Source organism: Numida meleagris, chromosome 1 (genome assembly GCF_002078875.1).
Source record: "Numida meleagris isolate 19003 breed g44 Domestic line chromosome 1, NumMel1.0, whole genome shotgun sequence".
Classification (NCBI taxonomy): domain Eukaryota; kingdom Metazoa; phylum Chordata; class Aves; order Galliformes; family Numididae; genus Numida; species Numida meleagris.
In genome coordinates this window covers 61249524-61276748 of record NC_034409.1, presented here as the reverse complement: position 1 = coordinate 61276748, position 27225 = coordinate 61249524, and the positions used below count along the sequence as shown (strand labels likewise).

The 27225-nt window shown below is 42.2% G+C and overlaps 1 protein-coding gene and 1 long non-coding RNA gene across 2 annotated transcripts in view; one reads left to right on the top strand and one right to left on the bottom strand.

Moving 5' to 3' along the window:
- WNK1 (WNK lysine deficient protein kinase 1) overlaps positions 1–24987 on the bottom strand; it is a gene marked incomplete in the record, with an annotated part of 98493 nt that extends 73506 nt beyond the window's left edge. Inside the window, 1 exon segment of the mRNA XM_021389592.1 lies at positions 23803–24987. Within this exon segment, the coding sequence (XP_021245267.1) occupies positions 23803–24576 (774 nt within the window).
- Positions 7–3770, top strand: LOC110395408. The gene is made up of 2 exons (XR_002436374.1): positions 7–1982; positions 2767–3770. It is a non-coding gene; the product is annotated as an uncharacterized LOC110395408 (long non-coding RNA).

Sequence of the window (27225 nt, the reverse complement as noted above, 5' to 3'; positions counted from 1 at the left end):
CCACGGCTTTGTGGGCTGCAGTGTTCTCATCCTGAAAAAATCTAGCAGTTAAGAGGAAAAATGAGCACAGTGACCACTGAGCTAGACTAACAAAATATCAACAAAGAATCCACTGAGCTTAAAGATCAGCCAGCGTTATGCAGTTGATACCTAGAAATGGAAGTCTGAGTGCATAAGAACTGTCTATTTTTGTGTCAACACAAACCACATTAGATTTCTAATATTAGAAGATGAGATAGAACAAGAGGGGAAAGATACCATTCAAAATGCATGTCTGTACACCAACAGACAGGAAAACTGAGATCAAGGATCTCCACACATCCTTCCACCTGTATACCTTTCTACAAACCGCTGAACATGAAAAGTAGATTAAATGCAGCTAAGCAGCTGCTGTCGCAGAAGTATGCAAGAGGGTTTTTTTCATTTGGCATGCAGTTTCTCCAATGTTCAGAGCATCTGAGCACCTGGTTTGAGGATGTAATTGTATAATATAATATTTATGAGTTATATAAACCTTCTGCTAACCACGGAGCAGAGTCTGCAAACCTAAAAGACGACATTTCAGGCAACTCCTGCTTCATGCACTCTCCTTGCTACAGCTCTCCTATCTTCCAATAGTGCAGCCTTTTGCAAGCAAGCCTCTACAACCTAAGACTGTAGTGGTTGATTCCAAAATTTGTGTCTGATAATACTCTGGGGGCTCTCAGCACACTGGGGAAGACTGTTAGCCGCCAAGGTTGCCAGCTGCTGAATAAGAGTTAGAAAAGCAATACGTTAGAACTGTGGCTACTGAGGCCGGTGCCACATTAGGATACGCCGATTTAGTACACACGAAGTCACCATATCAAGAGTTGCCAGAACACAGCTGTCAGTGCTTCCAAACTGCACTCCACGCACAGGTGGAGCAGTATATTAAAACAGACACATACACTGTTCTTTAGATAAGTCAAATGTTATTTCTGCCAAAAATATACACACGCATTAACCAAAAGACAAGCCAAGAATAAAACAAACCAAAAAAGCTACTCTCCAAAGACAGACAAAACTAAGAAAAGAGTCAGGCTTCCTCGCCGTAAAACCACAGAGCTCAAAATCTTCTAAGCACTCAGAAGTTTAGACGTCTCCCAAACATCAAACTCCTTAACTACCCCTCTCTCCATCAGTCTGGGCTACTCATCCCCAGAAACAGCTCTGCCAAGATTTTAAGGAAGAAAGGATCTGCTTATAGAAATTAGAAGTCAAGATCAGTTTCTGTGTCTGTTTGAAATCACATGGCTTTCGGGAAAGGAAGAATACCCTCATCTTTACATTAGGTTGTAGAATCTCAAAACGGGGACTTATAATGGCAGAAAAGCCAGTAGCCATTTCAGTGTAGAAGGATTAATTAATAGAAAAGCAAATCTGAGGATTTTCATTGTCGTGTACTCTGGATGCTATTAACCACTAATTTCAGTCCCCTTCTTCCTCATCTCGTCTTTGGGGACAGAAGACAAAGTTCATAGGATGGGTAGCAGAACGAAAGGCAATGCCAAGTTAGCACTTACTGAAAGCAACACCTCACATCCCTGGTTGGACAACCTCTACAGCAAGGCTCAATTTTATTTAAGCTATGGACAGTTCCAGTAGAGTGTGCAGATAATCTTGAGAAAGATGACACTCAAGTATAATGTACATATTTGACACGACTGAAAGGAGTAGGGTTAAAACAGTCATTTATCTACTACACCTTTTAAGCTTTGTGATTAAGGCAAAATATTTTTCTGTAGACTTCTTCCTACTCAGGTAGAAGTATTCAAAAGTGCTCTGAGTTTCACGCAAGTACACTGCTCATCATCTTAATTAAAAGCTTATGGGATTATTCACTTTCAGATGTACAGTTTCCTGTAAAAGAATTACTCATATGTTCTCTTCTACATTTTAATTTCTAGTATTTCAGTGCACAAACGCACCAGCAATGCAGCACACTCTTACCACTGATACAGGTGAGTGATGCAGATAATACATGCAAGCTTAGTACTGCTCCTCAAAGGAAGGAATTAAAGCAACAAAGTATACTCATCCTGACAGAGATGGTAAACTGATGGGAAGGGAGGGGAGGAAGAAGAAGGTAACGCAACTCTTAATATTCAAAAAGGGAGCAGACAAATCTTTGAAGTTTTGACAAACTTTTTCTGAGAGCTGAAGCATTCTGATACTTAGATGGAGAAAATAGGTCAGTTAAAAAAAAAAGCTCTAGGCTTTCCTCGTTCATTTGTATTTAACAAATGTGATAGCTTACTGATTCAGGGCTTGGGTTGTCAGGGTTCCTCCATTCATTTTTGAAAAAAGTACCAACCCCATTCAAGAGGAAAAAAAATAACACAAACACATTTAAGTTGGCAGAAATTAAAGCACATAGGTCAGAAGCAGTGTGCAACTTGAAGGTAACTACATATCTTTGCACATATCTTTTCAGTGTATGCATCAGAACTAGCATTATTCTGCATACACGCTTATTACTGTCCTCAAAAGAATTTAGTCTGAAGAAGTCAATTATACATAACTGAAAGAGGCTATACTTTAATGCTAGACATAATTGTCTTCTGAAGTTTAAGAGACAGTATCCATAACCAAAGCCTGTATGTGTGATTGAAAGATACCGGTGCTGCTCCCCATTTTTTCCTGCAATTGCTTGTTCACTTTGATTCCTCAGCATGGGGGGAGGGGGAAAGAATACCAATAATTACATTCCTCTGCTGTGGTCTCTTCCCACTGTTATACATGCAGTAGCACCCACCCAGTGGCAACAGCATCTAGGACACCTGGTGGCAGCAATGTCACAGACTCCACCTGCGCTTGAAGAGCCACCGTCACTGAGAGTTCCTGATAACAGGGCACTGACACCCATGTAAGTGCTTGTTTGCACCACGTTCCAGCATCGTTAAACACAACTGACCTGTAGCTAGTCACAGTTACAAGCTTCTTCCGGAGCTAGAATGAAGAAAGTTGGCCAAATCCTAAGGTTTCATGATTCCATAATTCAAAAGGACTTTCAGAACAAATCTAGTACTAACACTGCTATACAGGAAGCTGGAAGTAAAGAATAACCAGGACATGCAAAAACAAAAATGCTTAAGCAAAGGAAGTTAGGAACAGTTCATCAGAGATGATCTCACCAGCTAGGTTAGATACAAAGCCATTCTGCCTCACTTCCTTACACTGAACAAAGAGCAGAAGTGGGATCAGAAGTGTAAGGAATATGTAAATACAATGTGTATCATGAAAACAGCTGCAGGGAAAAAAAAGCCTTTTGTCCTCCTGCAGGACAACAGCAGATCAGAATATTTCCTCTTTATGAAAGGTTACAAGAAATCTTAACACGGCTTCCAATGTTTACCTTTTGGAGCAGTAGCACCATGAGAATTTTTATTTCCAGCAATGCCTAAGTTAGCACACTAGGTACAGTTCAGTACCTTGCTCAGTGGAGACACACAGAAGCAAGCACGCTGCCTAAAGACTGGGACAAGCCTAGGAAAGATAATGGCAGAGAAGAGAACCTACACCACTCCCAGAAGGGCTACAACAGTCTGGCTGACAAGCTTCCAAGATACTCACGCTGTCTGATTTCTTAGCTTTCCACTTCATTTCAAAAAGCATGGGCACGACATATCAAAGCAGTGAAGCACCAAGCTTTTCCCATGAAAAATAAAATAAAAAAGTATATCAAAACCATACCACCTGTGAGCTTGTTCCAGAGCTGGGCTGTGTGTGAATAAATGTGTTAATACTCATTTAATGCTATTTCTCTCCCCATTTCACCGTGTCAGCACAAATGCTTAACACAAAGCAAGAAGAACTGACCCAAGAGAACCAAATTCTACTTCTGCAGAAAACAATGCTACAACTAATCAGTACACTGCCTAATCCCACAATTTCCTTCAGGAAATCTCAAATATTTCACTTGCACTCTTTAGAGTAGAGCTATGAAAGCTATACAGTAGCTTCAGAAATTTATGAACATTTCAAACCTTTCAAACTGTCTAAGTCAGTTACATATTTTTCTTTTGCTCTCTCTACAACCAATAGGAGAGAAAAATGCTAAACAGTAGATATGAAACCTATGACTTAGGCATGACCTTCTCTGGTATCTCTTAGGTCCTTGAAAATCTGGTCTAAGAATGGCAAGCAACTGTTTGAGCTTCAGTCATTTCTATTCTAGGGTTTCTCTAGGCAGCATTTGTGTTTCCTTACACAGAAGTCTGGAAAAAAATTGCTGAAGGTTTTAGGCAATTTGTTCAGCCTTAAAGGATGAACATAAGGGAGAGTAATCAAAATGCTGTCCTACGCCAAAATAATCAGTACTCAGAATGAGAACTCTCTTCACTTCAAAATTTCTATTTGATCCATGGAAGATAAACGGGTAAGTTTGCTATCTGATACCAATTCACAGTAAGGCTTACGCTTAATACACAGGGCTTATCACTGAGTTGGAGTGCTAGCTGAACAGAATTCTCCATGAGCTATTAGCCAGCTGCATCACCTTGTCACTCGGTTCAGATGCCTCATTAAAACTTCAGGAGCTCATGTCAATTCTCATTTTGCACTGAACTGATTGCTTTGTTAGCGAGAGGGAAGGTATATTCAAACATCTCAGTTTAATTTTACAATGAAAATCTAATTTTCTATTTACAGAGTGCCAATACTGCAATAAAAAGGCCTCTTCCACAATCCATTCTCTTTACCTTATACACCAAAAGAGGAACTGTAGCTCTATTTTTATTACATAGATTTCTGTAGGACTTAATAGTCCTTTATGAGTAGGTACATGCCGAGAACACCAGGGTGAACCCTTCACTAGTTCTGATACAGACAAATCTATTCACAGAATCAGAAGTGTCTTGTAATTCTTCATCCTAAAATATTTCACAGAACTACTGGACGCAGGGAGGAGTTGTCTATATCCACTTTTCTCTATGTTGACGAGTCTCACTAGTATGCTGCTTGGAAATCATGCAGAAGTATAAAGATGGCTCCCAGGATTTATTAGCAATGCTCAAAACTACAAAAAATCAGCAAAGACAGAAATAAACGCAAACTTAATGCTCCCGTGCCACTGGAGAGTTCCCTTACAAAAATTCCAGCACAACAACTGTAGGTAACAAACTGGCTCAACTATTCAGGCAACATTCCCTACAAGATTACCTATGATCTTCCACTTGTAAAATTAACTCGCATTGTTCTACAATACACATTAGCTTCAAGCTGATATACAAGATAGGAGCACATATTGCATATGCTCCCTAATTACAGCTCTCCTAGCTTTGCTCCTGCTTCCGCACACACATCCAAAAAACATCCTTCATTTACTTCACAGAATTGTGGATTACTGTCAGTTATGACGCACAAAGTGTAGGCCAAGTACTGGCAGACAACAGAAAATCCTTACGTAATCACTAGAAAACTCCGTGAGACATCCTTCATTGTTACACCTCTCTCCATGCTCCTCTACGATTCACAAAGATGAAGCGAAATAGCAGATATTCCAATACTTGATTTCTGTACGTCATACACCAACATTAATTACTAACCACATTTAACACTGAAGAAGGTTCCTTAGTCAAAAAGTTATCTTAAAACATTCTCAGTCATAGTTCTGTCAAAAAGACATTCCTGCATTCAGCAAACCTGCACATAAGAAGCCACAGAAGCAGGAATTCAAACCGAAGTGGTTTGTCAGAAAAGCTGCACAAGCGTTCCAGTACAGCATCCATTGCTTCAGTGGCAATACCACTGGTGGTAAGAGAGGGCAAGAGGATTTGATTCATCCCAAATTTCTGTTTAAATTGAATTCCTTCCCCTATTACACCGCCACAAACAACATCCCAGAAAAGCAATTTGAATTAAGCTAAAACATATCATAAAGATAGCAGACATTCAGAGATTTTAGTCTCAAATCCACCAGTTATTCCTTTAACAAGTACACAGACTTACTCTTGCTAGAAAGAAATTATCTTTCCCAACTTTTGTGACAACTAAGGCTCCACAAAACCATTTTTCCTACAGGTAGAAGCAGGACCCAGATGGATCTCAGGATGAGTATCTAATACAGCAGAAATTTTAATTTCCAGAATAAGAGCCTAGTGTCCTACTACCGGGCAACAAGATGCACGTGAAAACACGACATCTCCATGTAAGCAACCATCTGGAAGCACCTTGGAATCTGTTTTCTTTGCCTATCCCCTGTTGCTACTCCTGCAATTTCCTTAATTAACACAAGAAATAACCTGAATGCCAGGATGAACTTTCTCATCAAAATTCCCAGCGTTTGAATGCTTAACACTTAGAGATGCTGAGGAGAACCTCATCGATTCTTTCTGGAGCAGCATCAGGTGACTTTGTGTTTTCATTCCGCAAGATATCACTTCAATATACAACAACGTTTCCACGGGATGGCTCGGACCTAAACTGAGACCTCCATGCTTCCAATGGCCAGCTACAGGAAACAGTCCCTTGGGAATCCAATTCTCAAACCACTTCTGCTTCAGGGAGCAGAAGGTGGAAGTGGCATTATAATTTTACCTCCTCAAAACACCAGAAAATTCTTAAGAGAGTTGTCTCATTACCACCATAGCATTCTTATGTTTGGAACTTCAAGTTTCAGTGCCCTAGGTAACACTTCATAACGATTAAAAGAAGAAAGTCAAGGAGATGCCCTGAAGAAAGCTGGACTGTTGATCTGTAAGAAGAAAAGCAAGCTGGAGATCACTCCAGAAATCCTCTTAGCATTTCTACATCTTTAGACTTGCTTATGGGCAGCCTCAGAAAAAGCAGGAAACTAGCTGCCACCCGTGACTGCTCTCTTCGGGGAGGACTAGGAACAACCCTTTAAGTGCCCACAACAAAGGGGAGGAGCACCACACTGTTCCACAGAATCTGTGATACCCATTTCTTCTAACAAAGCAGGAGGTAGCCTGACCACCTTTTTCTTAGCTCGGGCCACAAAACTGAATTCTTACACAAGGGGAACATAGGAAGGATAAGTACTTTATTTGCTTCTAGTTTTCTCTGATTAACAAAACACCAGGGCCTAGCATAAGCACCTGCTGCTGCAGCACCTCTAAAATTGGAAATAGACTTCAACAACAATATTAGAGTACAGAGTAGCAAGTGTTACAACTCTAAATTTATGGTAACTGCACCAGCATCAATACTTAACAGCTGGTAATTGTGAAAGAGGAACTAGACCAAGAGGCTGCCCAATAAGCAGGAGCAGGGCAGATTAATCACAGCCTCAAGAGTTACAGTCCTACCTTCAAAGCTGTTAGCAGGCTGAAAAATTAATGATCAGGCTTCTTCCAAATTAGTTGCAACATATCTGTCCACCAGAAACAGACATTGCCCCTTGTGATTTCACTTTGCAAGTAATAAAATCCAGACTGCATTGCAAACAAAGAACTGCAGTTCCACCCCTGCTTGCTCTCGCCCTGAGCACTTTAGCTGCAGAGGCTGCTCGCTTTTTGATGCTATTTTAATCTCTTCTATGCTTCCAACACATGTTGAATCTAAAATTTTCTCGCAGCTTGCCATTTCCAAGCACGCTTTCTCAGACAGACCCAGTCAACCCCCATCTTCAGCTGAAGGCCTGCATAACCAATCGGTTCGGATCTCCATCTGCAGAGCAAATCAACGTGCAGTACGCAAACCAAACCGAGACAGCCTGAGCACTTTCAACATACTGAATTGCTGACTCAGTCCGAGCGACTCCATTTCAGAGTTTGTCACACACATAAGGCTGCAAGCTAGAAACTGAAATTTGTGCCACTACGGATTCTTCTTATCTCAACTGATTTCACAACACATACCTAAATAAGGACTTCCCAAGAAACTTACTGGCAGTGAGCAGCTTTGTAAAAATAGGATGCTTTTCTCCAAAATTCATGTTCTTGCCAAAACCAGACAGTGGAACGAGATGGCATTGTAAGAACATGATGGAACCTGAAGAAAGCAGAAGAGACTACATCTGCAAACACCCAGAATTATGTAAGAGATGGAAGGGACCACTTTGCAGCTAATTCAAGGGATAACAACTTTGTTTTCCTACCGTAAACTCCTGCCAACCCTTCCTTTCCAAGCACCTTTCAGAATCCACTTCCCAAGACAGTCAAACAGCATTAGACATAGCACAGATCTGACTCTGAGCTAATTAAAAAGGAATTTCTATACAGCGTGCTAGATTCTAAACACTAGAACAAAACTAAAAGCAGTCAAGTTCTACTCTGATTATGGCTATGTTTAGACTGTTTACATTTCTTGCACTCGTCTCATCTACATACATTTCTTTTGGACTATTTTTCCTCTGCGCAATCACAATGGCTATCACTACACAGAAATGAGAAGATCTCTACAAACCCACAGCCTGTACAGAAGCACTGCTTGCTAGTAGCCCTATTTCAATTAAAACCTGAATTATCTATTTCAGTTTGATGTGAAAGATCCAAAAGGTATTTAAAAGGTCCAACTGCAAACATACGAACTTGCTAATTTTACAAATACATTAGATTGAAAAGGATAAAGATTCTAATTATCAAATTTATTTTAAAAATATATATTCCATCTTATCCAATAACATCATTCTCTCAAGCTTGTGGGAAAGCAGATGGATTTTGAGCATTTGCTTTCAAACTAGTAAGAAAATGACTTGGCAAGATTTGAATTTGCTATAATTAAACCTACTTGAATAGTATCTTGTCACAGATGTCTGCATCAGATCTTCTACAATGTACCAGAACCAAAGCTAGGTCTCTATTATTTGAACACTAAGGTTAATAGCTGCAAAGACTGCTGCTTCTGCAGAAATAGAGGCTGCTGTTCCTTAAAAGATTTTCTGCTTGAAAACTTCAGTCCTTATTCCTCAGAGAAACTTATGTACTGATGGAGAATGCCTTTTCTGAGGATATCGAAGTTTAATAGCTTAAACATCTGCAATACAAACACAGGAACTGAATTATGTTCTACAGACCTCTACACTGCATTTCCCATACTGAGAGTTTGACTTGCACACGCTATACAAAAATAATTCTGTTTTACAAAGTCACTGCACATTATGTAAGTGAAACTCTTTCAGAGGCATCATATGGACACTAACACGTACCCCCCGCAGACATGGATTGAGGCTTCAAAGTTTGAAGAATGATAGAGGTTCAAGACTCATACCCAAAAATGCCACCTATTTTGAAACTTTTATCTCAAGAATATTTACTCAGAAATACTTCCACAGCACAAAGGCATCTCACATGTCTCAGCACTGCTTTTAGGTCTCCGCTCAACAGTTCTGAACTACCAAAGCTTAAGAAGGCAATCGATGTAACACAGCAGTACCTGCACCACCTTGGCTAAAGCTTCTTAAAACAACTAAGCTTGAAACAGACACTCAGCTTGAAAATTCACAGCCCAAGTGGTTAAGGTGTGCCAGTTGGGCAACTGGAAGCGTGATCTTACTTTAGTGATGCTACCTAGTGTATTAGTCCCACATGAGCCGGTAAAAAAAATTGAACAGCTGATGACCATTACGTAAATATAAAGCATTAGCAACATGTTTCTTCCAAAGTCAGCTTGCAAAATTACAAACCATTTCAAAGCCAAACTCCGGGAAAGTGATACGCATTTATGCTACAGAGCTTACTTCCCAAATCTGCTTGACTGCTTTTTGCAGTCTGAAAAGTGCAGTAACCACAGAGTTCAAGAAGTAGTTTCTAACACTGGATGAGTGAGCTGTATTCATGCTGTTAGAGGAAAAAAGACCTGATTGACATCCATGTTAAGCACATGCATCACACGCACTGCACTAACAGAATATTACAGCAAGTATATGCAACTGATTTCTCAGTTCTGAGCTCTCACACAGAGACTCTTCATTTCACTACAGCCTGGGTTAAAACCGAACAGTTTTAGAGCATTAGAAAGTATTTCAAGAGTATTTCAAATGATTGACAAGGATAGGGCTCATCTGCAATGAGATACGCGTGGTCCCTAGACTAAGATCAGAGGCTTTACTGGAGGAATCCAGCCCATCGTAAACACAAAGACAATTCAACAGTCTTGTATTTTTAGAAGCAGCAAAGTAAGTATTGATTTGCACTCTATGCAAGCTGATGGTTGGTAATACAAAGAATTTCAATTATACACAGCTTACTAATTCTTTCAGTTACCGTTTTAAGAACTGTCACCAAATCTTGCTCTGAATATTCAAACACTAAATCACTGTGATGGGAGTTTTGCCAGCAACATCCAGAGGGGCTGCACAAGTATGCATAGTCTCTTCATGTCACTCCATTTAAAAATTAAATTCCCCAAACTACTTCTCTTTTGCAGCCTCTGTTTAAAAGCCAGAAAAGCCAGACAGGCTAACAGCTACCCTTGCTATCTCCATAGCATGCACTGATGGTTCCCAGATGCTCAAACTTTAAATCTGGCACTAAACTAGAAGATGGCTGCTCAGATGAGGTTTGAGTCAAAGGGTTTCTTGTTCTTTGACACCAAAGCAAAAGATCATATGCTGCTATAGGGCTAAAAAGACAGACATTTATCAGAATACCTTATCCCAGACAAATTATCAATTTATACAAAAGCAGAAAACAGCATGAAGTCCATTCATGATTACGAAGCTTATTGGAAGTTGCAAACTTCTTTAAATATAACCACCTTTTAGTATATCCATAAATGCTATCAGCATGACTGCAAGAAACACACTGTTTCCATCATTCAGACTCAATAACACAAGTTTTCGCTGATGAACACTTGAAGTTCAAAGGCCAAAAAATTCTCATTAAAGGAGTGTAGAATAGCTTCGGTCTCTCAAGCTCTGTTAGATCCCCCAAACCTTTAAAGATGCAAATGATGTTTCCTACTGGCCTGCAAGAGCTCCTATCACACAGACATTGCATTAGTGAGTTCTACAAGCCATCAGAAAACTGCTTCTGACAAGACAGCGTGCATGCAAGAGAGAACTATGTGGACAAAGCAACTCAACCAGACAATGTTTTGGATTGGTTTTGTTTGGTTGGGGTTGTCTTGGAGTACTGTTGTCATTTGCCGTTGTGTTTTTCGTTTGTTTTTGAGGCCTGCAAAGAAACACTAGGAGCTATCAGCATGGTCACTGACACTTATTTCATTTTATAAAAAAGCATTAACCATAGAAATTTCAGAATTCCTTATGTACCTCTTTGAAATTGAAAGCTTTTTAAAGCAATGAGCAACTCCTCTGAAGGCTTGAGCTACAAGTAGTTCAACTAATACATGGTTGATTTCCATGTTTCTTAGTATAAACCTGTAGTTATTGCAAGGTTTTGTTTTATTTCTAATTCAGTTTCATTCATATACACTGCAGTCTTCACTAGTCAAGAGCTACAATCTCGATTTACAGAAATTTGCTGCAGAGAAGCTATTTTAAGTTAATGACCATGCCTATTCTCCCATTAAAGTGCTTTTTCAGCCATGTACTTAGCACTCAAGTTTTTTTTTTCATGGCACTTTGTTTCACATTATGCTCAGTAGCCCATGCAACACATTGCAATTTGCAACCACATAGCCAATGGCCATTGGCAGACTTCCATCTCCCCTGTCTCAATATTATTGAAATAAATCAAGGTTCATTCACACACGGATGGCAGTAAAAACCTTTTACAATCTGCAAAGTCAAGTTAACCTGCTTTAATTATCAGCATCCATTAGATTTATTATTAATCTTGTTACACTTGATTCATTGTTAGCTGGGATCCCATCAGGTATCTGAGTTTTTGCCGGAAATCCAGATTGAAACGCAGCCTGAGGATAATGGACAGAAGACCATGGGACCAGAGGCTGGATAAATGTTTTAAACTAAAACAGTACAAAAGGGAAGAAGACACTTAGACTTCAGATAAATTCTTCTAACTGCTTTAGGAACTGCACCAGCAAAATCCAGCATTAGTGGCTGAAATCACCGTTACTATACAAGGACTTGTATAACACTAGAAAAAGTTTTCAACTCCTCCTGAAAAAGGAAATTCACTTAGATAGTTCAACTTCATTTCTTCTTTTAATGAGTCTAGTGCTAAAACTGTTCCTATGAGATTCACAGTAAAGCTTACAGACCTCTAAACTTACAATTTGGTCACCAACTTGTGATCTCAATGACTCCTGCTAAACTCACAGCTGTTGGACTGAGTATTTATACATGAAACAACTGACGTATTTCCATCTGGTCTTCATGACAGGAGGATGACTATATAGAACTGCCACTTCCAAACAAAACTTGGGGAAGAGGAAAGGGAAACTGCTGAGCTAGACTGCCCTTGACCCACGACACAAACAGACAACTCAGCTGTCATTTATGTTTTGGTCATCTGAGAAGGAGCAGAAAGTGCATCTGAAATGAGACACCCTATCCAGCTGAAGCTCAATCTAGTCCATGGATTTTTTTTCCCCCCCTTCCTGGAAAGAGATTTGGCTTGAGAAGGGAGAAGGCAAGAGTGTAAGGCAAATGCCCAAGAGAACTGTAAACACATTTCCGTGAATAAGACTAATTTACCAACTGGAAAAGTCTACTTTTGGAAGAAAGCAGCTCCAGTAGTCGAAATTTAGGCGCCGGATTTTAACTCTGCTCATCATTCTTTTATATGCAGTAGCCCAAACATAGCTGGGTACAAAATCTACTTCATCCCAGAGTGCAAAGGAAATAAAAAGAAATCCATGTTTTGGCAGATGGCTAGACCAGGGATCACAGGACAATGCAGGAAAGCTGAAGCTAGGAAATAGAGCAAAAGTGTCATTGGCAATGACTGATACAGTGTTTTGTTTGGAGGGTGGAGAGGTAGGAGAGAGGAATAAGAATACTTCCTGAACAGGTAAGCAGCAAGAACAATTACCATTCCTACACACAGGAACAAGAAAAAAAGAAGCCATTTCCGTGCATATTATTGCCAGAGAAGATAAGGAGAAAAGTCAAATGGAAAATACTTGTGTATATTGTCAACTAACTCATTCTTTCCATTCTAAATTCCAGTGCCAACTTCCTCAGATTTCATACTCCTGAAGTGACAAAACATACTTAAAACATCACTACACACAGTCTGCAGTTTCTAACTGCACTCACCCACACCCTCGTTAACATGCCTATCAGTTGTGCCATTACCTAGTAATTATCAATGATTTTACATAAAGTAGTTGCACCCCTTCAAATTTTATAAGTTTACCCGAACCATATGGGTTGTTGCAAAAAGCTAAGGGTTAAGGATCAGAAGTTGAGCAACATATGCTCTTGGATGAGATACAAGAGTAAAATCACAGAATGCAAGCATAATTTCCGAATTCAGAACTGTCTTAAGAGCTGCCACATTAGAAGCCACAACTGTTTTTTGACAGAGGTCAAACCACTACAGAAGTTTAGCGAAGCAAACCTTCACTTAGACAATTCAGTACAAGAACCGGCAATTTGCAATAATGTAATAATGGAGTCAATAATGGAGGCTACCACAAGAAGAATTTGGGAAGATACTTTGGTGATGTTTGAACTACAACTAGACGCTTTCAGAGTGTATTCAGGCAAACTTCTTTTGTTTACCTCATCCTAATCAAAAGCTGCTTGAATTTTCTTCTCAGAACTGGACCATTTCTTTGCTTCACCATTCTGAGACAACTACCGTTTTCACTTGTGTTGGTATTCATATAAAAAGAAAGGGCTACCACAGTTCCTACAGATTCTTTTGAACCAGCTTATCAGCAACCTAACATTCAGAAGATCCAAGCATGTAGTCTACAAAACCAAAAGAAGAACGCAGGAAAATAAAACATGTTTTCCTAGAGGAATATCTGACTATTAAAGACAGTTATTTATAGGCAGATCTTTGGGTATACACCGTGCACATGCAGCCTATTAATGTACTATAGCATTTATGCCTTCAGCAGCAACTCACAGCCTCTTCACTATTTTTCCCCCTTTCTTTATGATCCCCAAAGCAAATACTGAACCTCTTAGGTTAGGGCTTGTATAATGAGAAGAGCATAATGAGAAATCATACCATCACCTGTACTGGTTCTCAGCTGCCATCAACAGGCAACAAAAGTCAAATTTGAGTGCCACACATAGGGTTTTGTTTGTTTGTTGGGTTTTGTTTGTTTGTTGGGTTTTTTCCCCTCATTTTTGCAAACAGCCTGAAATGCATGCTGCCTATCTGCAGACAAGAAGCTCAAGCTGCATGCAAAGGAAGTACAGAAACCACAGAAGAACCATGCAAACAGTGAACTTTAAGTCTTCCTGTATCACATATTTCTGCAGTTTCTCCATTTTCAGCATGCTGTTCCTGGCAAACGTAACAACTCACTAAGCCCCAAACCAGGGCAAATGCAAATAAAGATCATGCCCTCAAAGAACATCCTACATACCATCTCCACTGGTCTACATCCAGAGATAGTATAAAAATAATTCAATCCTTTCAGACAATATTTCTTACTCTAAGATACTTGTCTGAATAGATTGCTTTTCAAGAACTCTAAAATTTTAGTTTAGTCTTACCTACCATAACTTTTCTTTAGCTTTAACTCAAAGGCTCTGAGTCCAAAGCAGTCACAGAATAACAGCGCACATCAAGTTATCATCTTGCCTTTTTACACACAACTTAAAATACACAACTTGTATTTCCTGAATGAAAGGACAGTGTAAGCAGCTGAATAAAGAGAGATTGAAACCAAAAATAGTTTAATGTTGGAAAATATCTGTAAGAGTAAGATAATGAAGCAGATTTAAAAAACAGACGTGATAACATTTTGCAACATTTCAGCAAAACCTGCTAACGGTTCAGAAATTACCATTAACAGATGCATATTACATAAGCATATACAGATTTGAAGATCCTTCAGATAATCAGCCTGGATTGCTGAAGCTTTTAATAGAAATATTTGTGGGTTATTGTTTGTATGACATTAATCTTTGCCAGGATAGAAGCCATTTCCACAGCAGTCAAAATACATTCATATTGGGGTCATAAACTTGCCAGCAAGAGTCAGCAAAGCAGAAAAAGGTCACAGGGGTACTCTAAGAGAAGAATACATCCAAGAAAACTGGGTAACACCACCAGTTGGACAGACTTGAACCATCATGAGATTGTATCAAACAGCCAAAACCAGTTAAAATGTACCTAATTGCTAGTATCACTTTGTACTACCTTCCATTTAGCCAAGAACCCCTACATAGTTATTTCAAATTTATCCAAACTACATTGGAGATCTGTATTCCTATTCTTTTTTTCATTCAAAATGGTGCTTAAAAAAAAACAACCTCTCAATCACTTAAATGAGCTCTTCCATTTGTGGTTGCTTACTTTCTCTTGGTAGCCCCAAATCTACCATCAGAACTCACTGCCTTCAGACACTGACACCACAAAGTCAGGAATGGTTGAAACCATTCAGATGAAATAAATAATCCAGGACAGCCCAACCGAAAGGACTAAGCTTTTCCCTCATACAAGGAGTCTAATGAAGCCTGTTTTCAACACCTGCTGTCCTAAAAAACAAATAAACAGCATACTAGCTAGCCATCAAAAGTTTCTATCTACAACACTTATTAACAGAGGTAACAAGATCCCGACTGTTCTGGAATATGGCTCAAAACACAGCATCCACATCCCCAAAGCCTTCCCACTTTGTTTTAACCTGACTGCTAAGATACTAGGGGGAATCCTGCCAACCACTGCAGAAGTGAGAAGACGAAAACCACCACGAAGACCTCGTCCAGAAAATACACGTATCAGAATTGCTGCCCAGACTACTATCAATAGATAGATTAGGTGATTTCAGTACCACATTCTTGGTTATACTGAGTACAAAAAGAAATGGCATTCCTACATTAAAATACACAGATCTGGGCAAAGAACTATGCCCAGAGTCATTGAGTTATCGCACAGGAGGCCATCAAGCATGTACAAACTTTTTGCAAGATTTCTAAGCTCTGAATTAGCATGGAGGTAGCACTCCTGAAGATTAAACCTAGGCCTAAAATGATAAATTGAAAGGTGTTAAGTTACACTGCCTGAGTGATTGAGAATGCATTATGCTTGTGAAGAGCACTTGCTGCTTTAGGTGGACGTTAATATTTAAACAGCTTCTGGAAGACAAAGAAAATACCAGCACAAATATATATTTTTAGCATGTTGGAATATCCTTTGCCAAAAACTAAGTATGTTAAGTTGCCAGAGATTCAGGCAAAGTAAAATACAGTACTGCTGGGAATTACCCAGGCAAACCTGGAAGTGCTTTAGAATTATCTGAATACATACAGTGCACATCACGGTAAAGGGATGAGTGAGATGAAGTTCAGAAGCGCATCTGAGAACTGAATCCGAGTTCTTCTGGTCACTGTATCGCATCCCATTCTACTCCGGCTTATTAGTAAAAAAAACATTTAGCAATATCTGTGATGATCTTATTGCAAGAATCTCCTTCTGGGTTAAGAGGATAGCATCACGTAGTATAGAACTTTATTAACATAACGTTTATCCTTTGTAAACAGGAGTCAAGGAATAATCAGCAGGTTGAACCCATAAAACAAGAAGCAAGCTCCCTTTTTCAAAGATGACCTCAAGTGCTTATTGCCTGATGCCATGAATTCAATCCTAATCACCTCTTCACCTACTCTGGCTCTTCCAAAGGGAATACTGAGGGCAAAAAAAACCCATGCGTTAAAAAATGCAGGTTCTAAATTATCAAATCTTTGACAATTTCTATATGTGCCGAGGAAGTCGGATAGAAGGTAGAAAGAAGGATATCTGTAGAATATCATCCATAACGGTTCGGACATGGTTTAAGTTCAGTATGGAGTTGAAAATACTCTCAAAAGGAGCTTAAAGAAAGTCCTGAGGACTACAGGCAGCCTCCACAACAATACTTCCAAGGTCCATACAAGAAGTTGGGTCTCATCAGTCAGGACAAGAATTTTAACAGCATATTTGAAGACTTTTAGATGTCTCAGGTTGGACAAGAGCCCTCAACTACTCCAAGAAAACAGTTTTCAAGCAGCAATATAATTCCTGCTATTTAGAATAGGAACTGTGCATCAAGTACACTGGGAGAATGTTCTCCCAGACATTGTACGTGCACGTGATCAAGCTAAAACCATGGAATCAATATTTAAAGTTTAAGAGTCAAAAATAGTAACTTGGTACCATCTGCTATTAAAAAACACATGCTCTGCCAAGAGAAAGTCTTATGCCCAGCTGCAAACTTGCATGGTATTTAGTATTTCTCTTAAAGCCCAAACATTACAGCCATTATGTCTACATTTCCATTTTTCAGCTCTCAAGATCAAGACAAGCTTGAAAACATGAACCCGAAGACCAGCACAGAAAGTACTCAGCTTCTCATTCAACCCAACCATGATTTGGGAGAGGCAGTTAGTGATCTCAAAAAGAAGTTGCTGGACTTGACAGGAAGTGAAAGTTTCTGAAGACATTCATGACAGGAAGCACCAAGGCTGCCACTGCTTAGCACAGACTCTGTCGCACACGGTATGGAGAACCTGGGTGACAGTTGAAGCTGTGCTGTTTAACAAGCTGCTGGCATGAAATAAAATACAAAAAAGAAAATAAGGAAGAGGACAACGTGGGCCCGAGGGAAGTTACTAACCAAAAGACACTGAAACTACACTACACCATGCGCTGCATCCATGCAGACAACCACAGATCTCTTGCTACTTTATTTATTACTCTGGAAGATAGTTCTCTAAGGACTCTGCACAGGATGTCTCCAGAGACCTTTGTCAGGTTCCCTTCCCAAGAAAGATATTTTCCTTTTTGCCCTCAAAAATTTAGTTACAGAGCTAAGAGTTTTTATTTTAAGCCACAGAAACCCAAAACAAATCCCGTTTAAGAGATTTGATTCTACAATTTTCAAACCCACCTGAACTAACATATTTATTTCCATAAGAAACACTGCATCTTCAGAATATACTTATCCAATTACATTTATTGTCTTGCAACCAGCCAGTTATAAATTGAACCACAGCCATCCCTAGAACTGACATCCCTTTGAGGTAAGATTATTTTCCTAAGCAGAGGTCTCCTAACAGCTGCAGCTCCAGAATGTACTTTAAAGCTCCCTTCTCTCTTTCAGGGTCACCTTTGTAAAGTCTGAAGGAGTCGGACCATTGTTTATACTTCTGCAGGTAATTAGTCTGGCTCCTTTCCCATGCCATTTATCAAGTTGTCAATTGTATCAATTACAGCACAAACACTCAGGAATATGGCTACATTTTGTTCTTCAGCCAAAGGAGTTTTCAAATCTGAGACTTGAAGCCAGTAAGTACCAGTAACTGTTCTGTGCCACCATATGGAAAAGCAGCTGAAAGTAAGTTTAGACTTGACTCCAAAAACATCAAGCTCCCTATATGCGCACACTTAAAGAAATCCGGTGTGACCTTAAGGAGTCATACATTTATGGATTTACACCTCTTGGTCTTCAGTATTTTGGACTTTGCAGAGTTGAGAACAGATGGAGAGCTAATAAAGACCCAATAACAGACACTGTCATATACCTTCATTTATGAGCATTTGCAACAACCATGAATCTAACGCAAGTAGTAATAAGATGGAGACATACAGCGATGTTACAGTGGTTGTAATAACACGTAGTTGTGCTCACAAACCATTATTTTAAACACTGATCAGAAGTACAAGGTAGACACGGGAGTCATCACACCAAATTAGATTCAATTTTGATCTAAAACTGTGACAGCCTTAAAAAATATACAGAATTAGAGCACAGTTACAGTTGTTAAAAGAGTGTATATTTATTTCAGGATGAGATTGTTCACCGCCCCTCTCCGCCCCCCCAAACTAGCAAGATGTAATGGTTTTCCAGTAGCATGTTAACAGTCAGATGAATGCCAAGTCCATACTCCTCAGCTTCCTCTTGCTGCACAGAAGTTTTGATCTGGTTTCCCATTTTGTTTTAATGCAGCTATAAGATTGCACATCAGAGCCAGTATCTGCAGTCAGGTCTCTCAGCAAGCAAAATGCAAACAGCTTTAAAAAAAAAAAAAAAGACTACAGGATGCCACAGCTATGTGATACAAGACCTTTTTTGGTTGTCAGAGTTGAACAGGCAACTTCTGAAACATTCCCAGCTCAGCTAGTCCAGAAAACTGAGAGATTTTTAAGAATTGTACTTTGGCTTCAGTAGGCTGCTGGTTATGGTGAGCCTGCAGCAGAGTGTACCCTCCAGAGCACAGAAACTACATTCCGCTGTTGTCTGAGCAACAAAAGCTCACTATTAAGTTGAGCTTTAACTAAGATATAAAGACAGGTAGAATTAAAATTGAAGTGTCAACAAAGGTGAAGACATATCTCCCAACTGAAAACTCAGAATACAGGAAGTTGCTCAGATAACTGTTACAGATCGTTACAGTCAAAAAAAAAATCTGACCCATGGAAATATTATTCAGCACATCACTACTTCCTGTCATAAAAAAGTGACGACCAGATGCATTATCATTTCACCGCCTTACAGAATCTCATAGCTGACATTCACCTATTGTTTGCTTTCAACTGTTTTTCATAGCTACTGCCTCTGGAAAACTCCACTGGTAAGCCACAGCATCTTATACGGTACACTTGATGTATAACTTACAGTCTACAGCAGAAGTGCATTTATGTAACCTACACTGGATTACCTACAAGAGTCATAATGCAAGGTAACTGAGTTCACATTCAGCCCCCCCTTGCAAGCAGTAACTAGCACAGCATGTTCTTGCACTGCCTGCCTTTCAAACTCACTGCTTAACTTCAGAAGCTCTGTCTTGCTTAGGAGACAGCACCCAGCCTCCTTCCCCCTCAGCAGCTCTCACACTGTACACAGTAATGAGACCAGCACTGCACTGACGACAGAGCAAGAATGGCAGCGACACATCAGGAAGATGTGTTCATGAACTGTAACTGACAACTGACTGCCCTGTTCTTTCTGGAAAGGAAATAGAAGGTGCAGGAGTGATACAGCACATACTAGGCATGCGGTATACAGTTCCCCCGTGCTTGTGGTTTACCAGCAAAGTGTTTTCAGCTAATGTAAATATCATTCTAGTCACAGCTTCTAAATCATGCTTCCTTTAGAAGAAGATGCTATCCAAATGAAAGAAGGTAGGCCTCCAAATTCCCAACAAATACACAATTCAAAACAGCTCAATCTTCTTTCCGTATTTTACAAGTTACTTATTTGAACAACAAAACCCATACCAATAATTCTACACAAAATTTTGTGTAGACTGCACCAGCCTGTACTGTCTCATAGACCAGAGGTTAATTAGCATCTTGTTTAAAACTGACTCAAACTGAAACAAGGACTCAGAGGGTGACACATTGTCCCCACGATTTGGCTTTTATACTCAACTAGGTGACCCTTCACTACCTTTGGCATTAACTTTATCTGTCAGAATAGGCTTAACAGGAAGCGGCATCACATTTTTGCCACAATGTTACCTGAGCTGTACCCAGCGGTGACAGAAGACTCACCACTCAAATGTAACTTAACAAGTCTTAACAGTAACATCATTGTACAGGAAGAGACATTTTGAATTACAATAGGAAACAGCAGCAGTAACCACTTTTGCTAACTTCTACCTCCTTCAATACCATTAAAGCAGTAACTCTTAACTACTAGTTCACTAGATTTATGAGGTGTGCTTACAGCAACAGTAGGAGGCACACTTGACTCAGAATAACTAGAGACGAGATGAACCTATACAATGAGAATAAAAGTATTTGAAGGTTAATGCTGAATAACGTCCTTGCATTAAGTGAAGCTGAGTAGTGGCCCTAAGCAGTCCATCTCCCCCATGCTCACAGCAGGGCAGGTATTTCACATTTAAATACCTGAGAGTACAATATTTAAACTAGGTTCAGTTACAGTTTGTAGCCTGTCTGTAGGAGCAAGTTAAGCTAGGATTGTCTATCAGCCATGGCCTCTTTAGACTTTCGTTAGGTATCTATGAGCAACCTTGAAATACTCAATTCCTTCTAATCACACCGTTCCACCTTCCTCAGATAAAGAAAAACTAAGAAGTCTTGGCCAGGACCCCTCCTGCTGGAGATGCTCACAGCAATAAATTATCCATAGAATGTCATGTCTTTCTCCTATTTCCACCACAATTCAGTGCATCAAGCATAAGGAATTGCAGTGCCATTGGAAAGCCTTCTTAAGGACACAACAGTACACTCCAAAGCATCATCAGCACCAGCAACCACACTCCCTTCGAGAAGAAACTGATATTCCTAGATTTTACCTTTTGTCTCTACAGAGGACATAAAAGTTAGATGGTCTCCAGCAGAGCGACTTTACGATGGACAACGCAACTATTACACATTCCTCCTTGATCCACACAATTTCTGCTCCAGCATTTAAACACTAATTTAACTGAACCGAAAGCAGCTGGCATATTCTTTTCTTCCAAACAGAACTTAAAGAAACTGAAGCAGTGAAAGCGTGCTAGAAAAATCTAGAAGAATGTAATTCCAAAGAGTTGTGATACACCTTCATCAATTTTGGACAAGTGCAGAGATGAACAACTGAACCTGCGTGGTTCTCATTCTTGCAGCACTAGAGTGGTACTACAGGCAGCTCTGGTGAGGTGGGACACCCTGGATGCCAACGCTTGCTAGCATAAGCACAAGTAAGAAAAGTCATTTTACTACTAAAAAACACATGTCAAGGCAATTAAAAACAAGCACAATTTAGTTAAGGTTGCTATAATGCAGCATGGAAGAAATTCATTCACATTGCCATGAAATAAGGGTGCTTTGAAGATTCACCAATTTTCAAGACACATCATACAAGAAAACCAAGATGACGTTTTAATTTTGACCATTTCATGAATTCAGACATTGACAGAAAACACGCATAAAGAATTTCATTGTCCTGTCAACATTTATATTTTCCTAGATAAAAAAGAGCATGTAGCCATCATACCAACAGCTCCCAAGTTCCTCCTTTTATTTCTAGATGCAATAAAACAAAACCTTATCTTAATATCCTTAACCACACAGACTAGCTCCTTCATGAAATACTTCTAAAAGCTACAAAAATTATGTTAATGTTTTAAAACCATGGTTTTGTATGCAGCCTCCTTATGAGAGAAAAGCTACAGCCTTTAAAATAATTTCACCTGTAAGGTACTCCTTCAATATATGTAGCTTTCAAGGAGAACATCCAACATTTTCCCCCCAACCAATATTTGCAGTCTCAGTGTCATTTTAGAAACTACTCATGAAATTCTTCAATCAACTGAAAGCTCAGCAACATACTCTTCATAAATGAGCTTTTTTTTATTACATGCTTCAAAGAAGGTGCTTCTTTGGACAATTAGTTCACACAGTATGGAGGATGACTAACACAGTTCAGCAGAGATGGTATAATTGGAAAGTGACTGATGCCAAGCTGTCATTAGTTTCTAATCAGTAAGTACACTGTCAAGATTAAAACAGATTTGAGAGGTTAAAGTAAAGGAACGCCAAAATTACAAAGATTAAAATTTCAAATAGAAGTCACATCATTTTGGAGGATTAAGCTCAGTTCAAACTGCATATGAAAAGCTTAAGCAGAGCCCAACACTACTTAAAATTCACACTCAAAAGACCACCACAGGAAGAATATAACCAGCACATAGGAAGGGCGCATTCTTAAGGGTCTCAGAAAACTGGAAGCTTACTTCCACAGCCAGTAAGCATGGAGTAAGGGCAATAACATAATCTACAAAGGTACTGTTGAAGGATGAGATACAAAATTGCTTTTGAGGAGAACAAAGTCTCCCTATAGTACTGCAGGGAGCTATCTGCTCTGATCCTCCTCCAAAGCTCCTGGGATTTTGACCCAATGCTCTTTTGTCTGCCCTAAATTGCATCAGAACACACAGAATAATGAAGCCATAGTACACGAATCCCTCTGTAGACTGCGCTGAAACAACACTAAAAAGTAAGCACTATCTTTTTAATTTAACACTGAGGCTTTGAAAGCCAAATACTACACCAGATACTTGTTCCTGGTACCCCCAGCTCTTCTCACTTCTTTTGAGGCTGTTGCACAGCAACCTGTCCCTCAGTTACACAAGCACTGACTCGGATGAACCAAGGGTATTTTTGCCATCATTAGACCGGGCTTGGGCAGAACTGTGGCCCTATTCTCACTTCAGTTTTATCCACCAGTCATCTGCAAAGGTTAAGCTTGAAGTTTTTCAAAGCTTCATAAAGGAGATGATTAATTTCCTCCTTGTACCTGTATCAAGCAAGAACCCCAGCTCTTAGAATGAAAAAGAGCTATACACAACTCAACATGATGCACTAAATGACTTAGGGTATATTCTAAGTCTACAATAACCCAGTGCCACAAACACACAAAGTAACCGTGAAAACTACATTTTAATATTTTCCCTAAGAGAAGCGCCTAAATATCAATTTTGAAAAGGCGTTGTCATTAATTTATGACAGAAATTTTCCCTCAGCCTGTCTGAACTGCATTCAGGTACTTCTACAAACCCCCAAGTTACCTTCTGCTGGTGGTAAAATGCAAGATGCCACAAGAAACAGAACCGTAGTACATTCTCTAAATATAAAAAGCAAAACAAAAAAAAAATATTCAGACTCTAAGGAAAGGCTGCACTTTTCTCCAAAGGGGGTGACTCAAGTAAGATCCGCAGTTCCCTGTCTACGTAGACCTCGAATGGATGGGTTTTTATCACCCTCAAGCATGCAGCCAACCACCTACGAGCCCAGCCACGCTCTGGTAATTCACTATTTTTATTTGCTTTACCTGCAGCTCGCACCAGGCGACTTCCACAGTGGTATCAGTATCCAGTCCTTTATATACAGTTTTGAAAGAGCCTCTTCCGATCTCGATGTCAAACTTCAGGAAGCGGCCGTCAGGGGAGATGCCCACCGCCTTGGTCTCCTGCTCCTCTATGTCCTCCTGCTGTGCCCTCCGCTCCTCGAACTCCCGGCTGGCAGTCGACGTGCTCCCAGCGGCGCTGGTGGGGGGCAGCGCGGCGGCCTCATCCTCCTCCTCTTTGGGCAGCAGCGGGGCAGCATCCTTGGTGGCGGGGGGCTCCTGGGCAGAGCGTCCTTCCAGGGGGAGCGGGGTGGGCGGCAGGGGCTGCTGCAGCAGCGAGGGGGCTTGCGAGGCGCCGACAGCGATGCAAGAGGTGCGCGAGCACTCGGGAGGAGAGACCAAGGGAGCGGCGCTGCCTCCCGACACGGGGGCCGAGGGCGCGGCGGGCTGCAGGCTGGGCAGCTCTAAGGCCGTCGCGTTGGAGTCGCAGATCACGCTCCGGCGGAAGAAGCGGTGCTCGGTGGCTGCCGCCCCTCGGCTGTCCTTGTCCATGGTGTGGCGGCGGCGGCGGTACTCCTCGCTACGGCCTCCGCTTCCCGCTCCGCCGCTCGCTCCGCCGGTCCCGGAGGCTCCGTGCTCGGCGGCTCCCAGCTTCTCCCCGACGGAGCTGTCCGAGCTGGAACCGTTCTTGGGGGGCGGCGGCGGGGGAGCCAGAAAGCGGGTAGCCGGAGGGGCGCCGTCCGCGGCTCCCCCCGACATCGCGGCCCGGGGAAGCGCTGCTGGGGCGAGGCGGGGCGGGGGGAGGCGAGGGGAGAGGCCGCTCACTGCGCGGGGAGCGCGCCCGGCCGCGGCCGCAGCCGCAGCTGCGAGACAGGAGGGTCCCAAGGGCTCCCGGCGGCGGAGCTGGGAGGCGGCTGCTGGGGAGGCTGGGCCAGCGGGGCGGCTCCCCGCTTAGCGTCTGCATCCATCCTGCAGCGGGGCAACGAGCAGCGGGGCCGACATGGAGCACCGCGAGAGAAGCCGGGGCGAGGAGGGAAGGGCCCGCCGCTACCCCCCGGCAGGCGACAGAAGGCCGGGGCAGGCCCGGGAACCCCCGGAGCGAGGGCCCGCGGGGAGGGGAAGGGGCGGCGAGGCGGGGGCAGGCCGCGGAGGCAGCAGCCGCCGCGCTCAGTCACTCGCAGCGGGCGGGCCCAGCGCCCTCAGCCCGCCGCAGGGGCAGGGAAAGGGGCCGCGGGGCTCAGCCCCGCCTCGCAGGGGCGCCCATGGCGGCCGCGGCCTCCCCCTCCCGCCAGGCAGCCACCGCCCGCGCGAGGCCGGGCCGCGCTCCCTCAGCAGCAGCGGCAGCAGCGGCCGCCGCCTCGCGGGGAGCCGGAAACCCTCCTTCTCCTCCTGCTGCTGCTCCTGCTGCTGCCGCCCCCCGCCGCTTCTCCTCACCGGGGGCCGCCCGCCGCCTACACACCGGGGAGCGGGAGCCGAGACCGCGCGAGTCCGGGTGGCGCCCCGCGCCGCGGCGGGGAGGAGGGAGCGGAGGCGCCGCGGCCGCCTCGGGGCCGTCTCCGCGCTAAATGGCGACGGACGCCCGAAACCGACACACAGCAGGGAGGAGGAGGGGAGCCGCCGGGCACGCCCCCTTCCGCGCACGCGCGCCCGCCCTCGAGCCCTCCCCGGCCGTGGTTTCTCGGGGGGCTGCGGCTCCCGTCGTGCCCCGCGCCGCGCGCGGAGCCTCATGGGAATTGTAGTTCCTGCGGGAGGGCTGGACTTTCTTGGGGGGGGGGGTCCCCGCGGGGGAGCGGCCTCTGCCGTGCGAGGGCTGCCCTCCAGCTCTCGCTGCTTCACACGGGGGTGGTTGGAGTGCACCCCGCTGACTGCTGCTGCTGAGATGCGATGTGGGAAGTGCAGGCCCCGGTGTCAGGGTGCAGCAGCGCATGGCCTAAATACAAATAAACCGTGCCATAAACTGTGCTCTCAATTATTTGAAAGAAACAGCATTGTCAGACTTTGCCCTGAAAATGATCGTTACCCTCTCACCATTTGAGTAATGACTTTGGCAGCGTAGCAGCATAAGGGATGTGCAGCAGTCAGAAGAGCAGCAGAGCCCACGTGAGCAGTGACAGAAATTGGGAACTTTCAGGTTAAAAAGGCACTGGCACACACCAGTCATCTGGTTATTTATATCGTGTTCCTCTTTCATCACAACATACCGAACCCGAGCACTTTCCATCTTACGTGAGCAGTCAGAAGTCGCTGGGAATGTACCGAAGGAGGCGTGAATTATTTGGTACCGTGCCTTTTAGGCAACTATAATTCAGAATTTATGTCAGTATGTTCATGAAAGACACCCTAGCACTTCAAATGCTTTTTAAAAGTTATTTTAAAACAATTTAGAGGAAGTTATGCATTGTGTCGCTGATGTGAGGCCATACAGAGCTCTGCAGCCCCCAACCACAAAACACCAACACAAGCAGTTCTCACGTGCTTGCACCCCTCACCTACACAATTTAACACTTCACATTAACCGGAATAGTGTTGTCTTCTATCTATCAGTTTCTCTTTGCAACAGCAAACAACATAATGATACAGTCTTCACAAAAGGAACAAAATGTACTTTGCTGTACAACTCTCCAGCAAAGACTTCTGCATTGCTTAATCCTTCTCGATCCTACCTTTATGGCAAAAGTTGATTTGAGTTAGCATATTCTTTTTGGTACACTTGAACTGCACTAACACAACTGAGTATTTACTTTTCAAAACAATGCTGAGATAATTGGCATAATTTGATTAGCAGTGAAGAGTGACCAGATCAAAACTGATAACTCAATCTGCTCCATCCTCACTGTACCACCAGTGCCAGCAGTTAATCATCAACATCTTTAACACCAAGCAGGATTCAGGTTCGCTAAACTCTTGCCTACAGGTATTTGTGTATCTCTTCATGAAGGAATGAAGATTCATTTGCAGCATCAGCAGGCACATCCGTGATAACTGGATATTATTAAGAGCTGTAGGCCACAGTAGCAGAGCTCCACAAAGGACTTCCAGCCAAGGCCCCATTACCTAGCCTGGTCTGTGCCACCCCATCTTCACTGCTGCTCTTACCTTCTGGAGCTGCGTTCAAGCAAAAGTCTGCTTTCCTCCATTGCCTGCTGTGTTTTTACAAGTTCTTTGGATGGGATAAGAAGTGAACTCAAGAGTAGATAGCAGACCTTACTCCAGCCTGATGTTTGTTGCAACTTAACGAGCACATACCTAAAATAACACAGTGACAAATCATTCCTTGTGGTGTAAGCCTACATCCTTCTTGGTGAATTCCACTTGCAGCATCAGACACCATCGGCAGGCAATCTGCAGGCTTGCACCCAGCTCTATACCTACCAAATGATCCAGAGGTGCTGAGGCTGCAACTGGGAG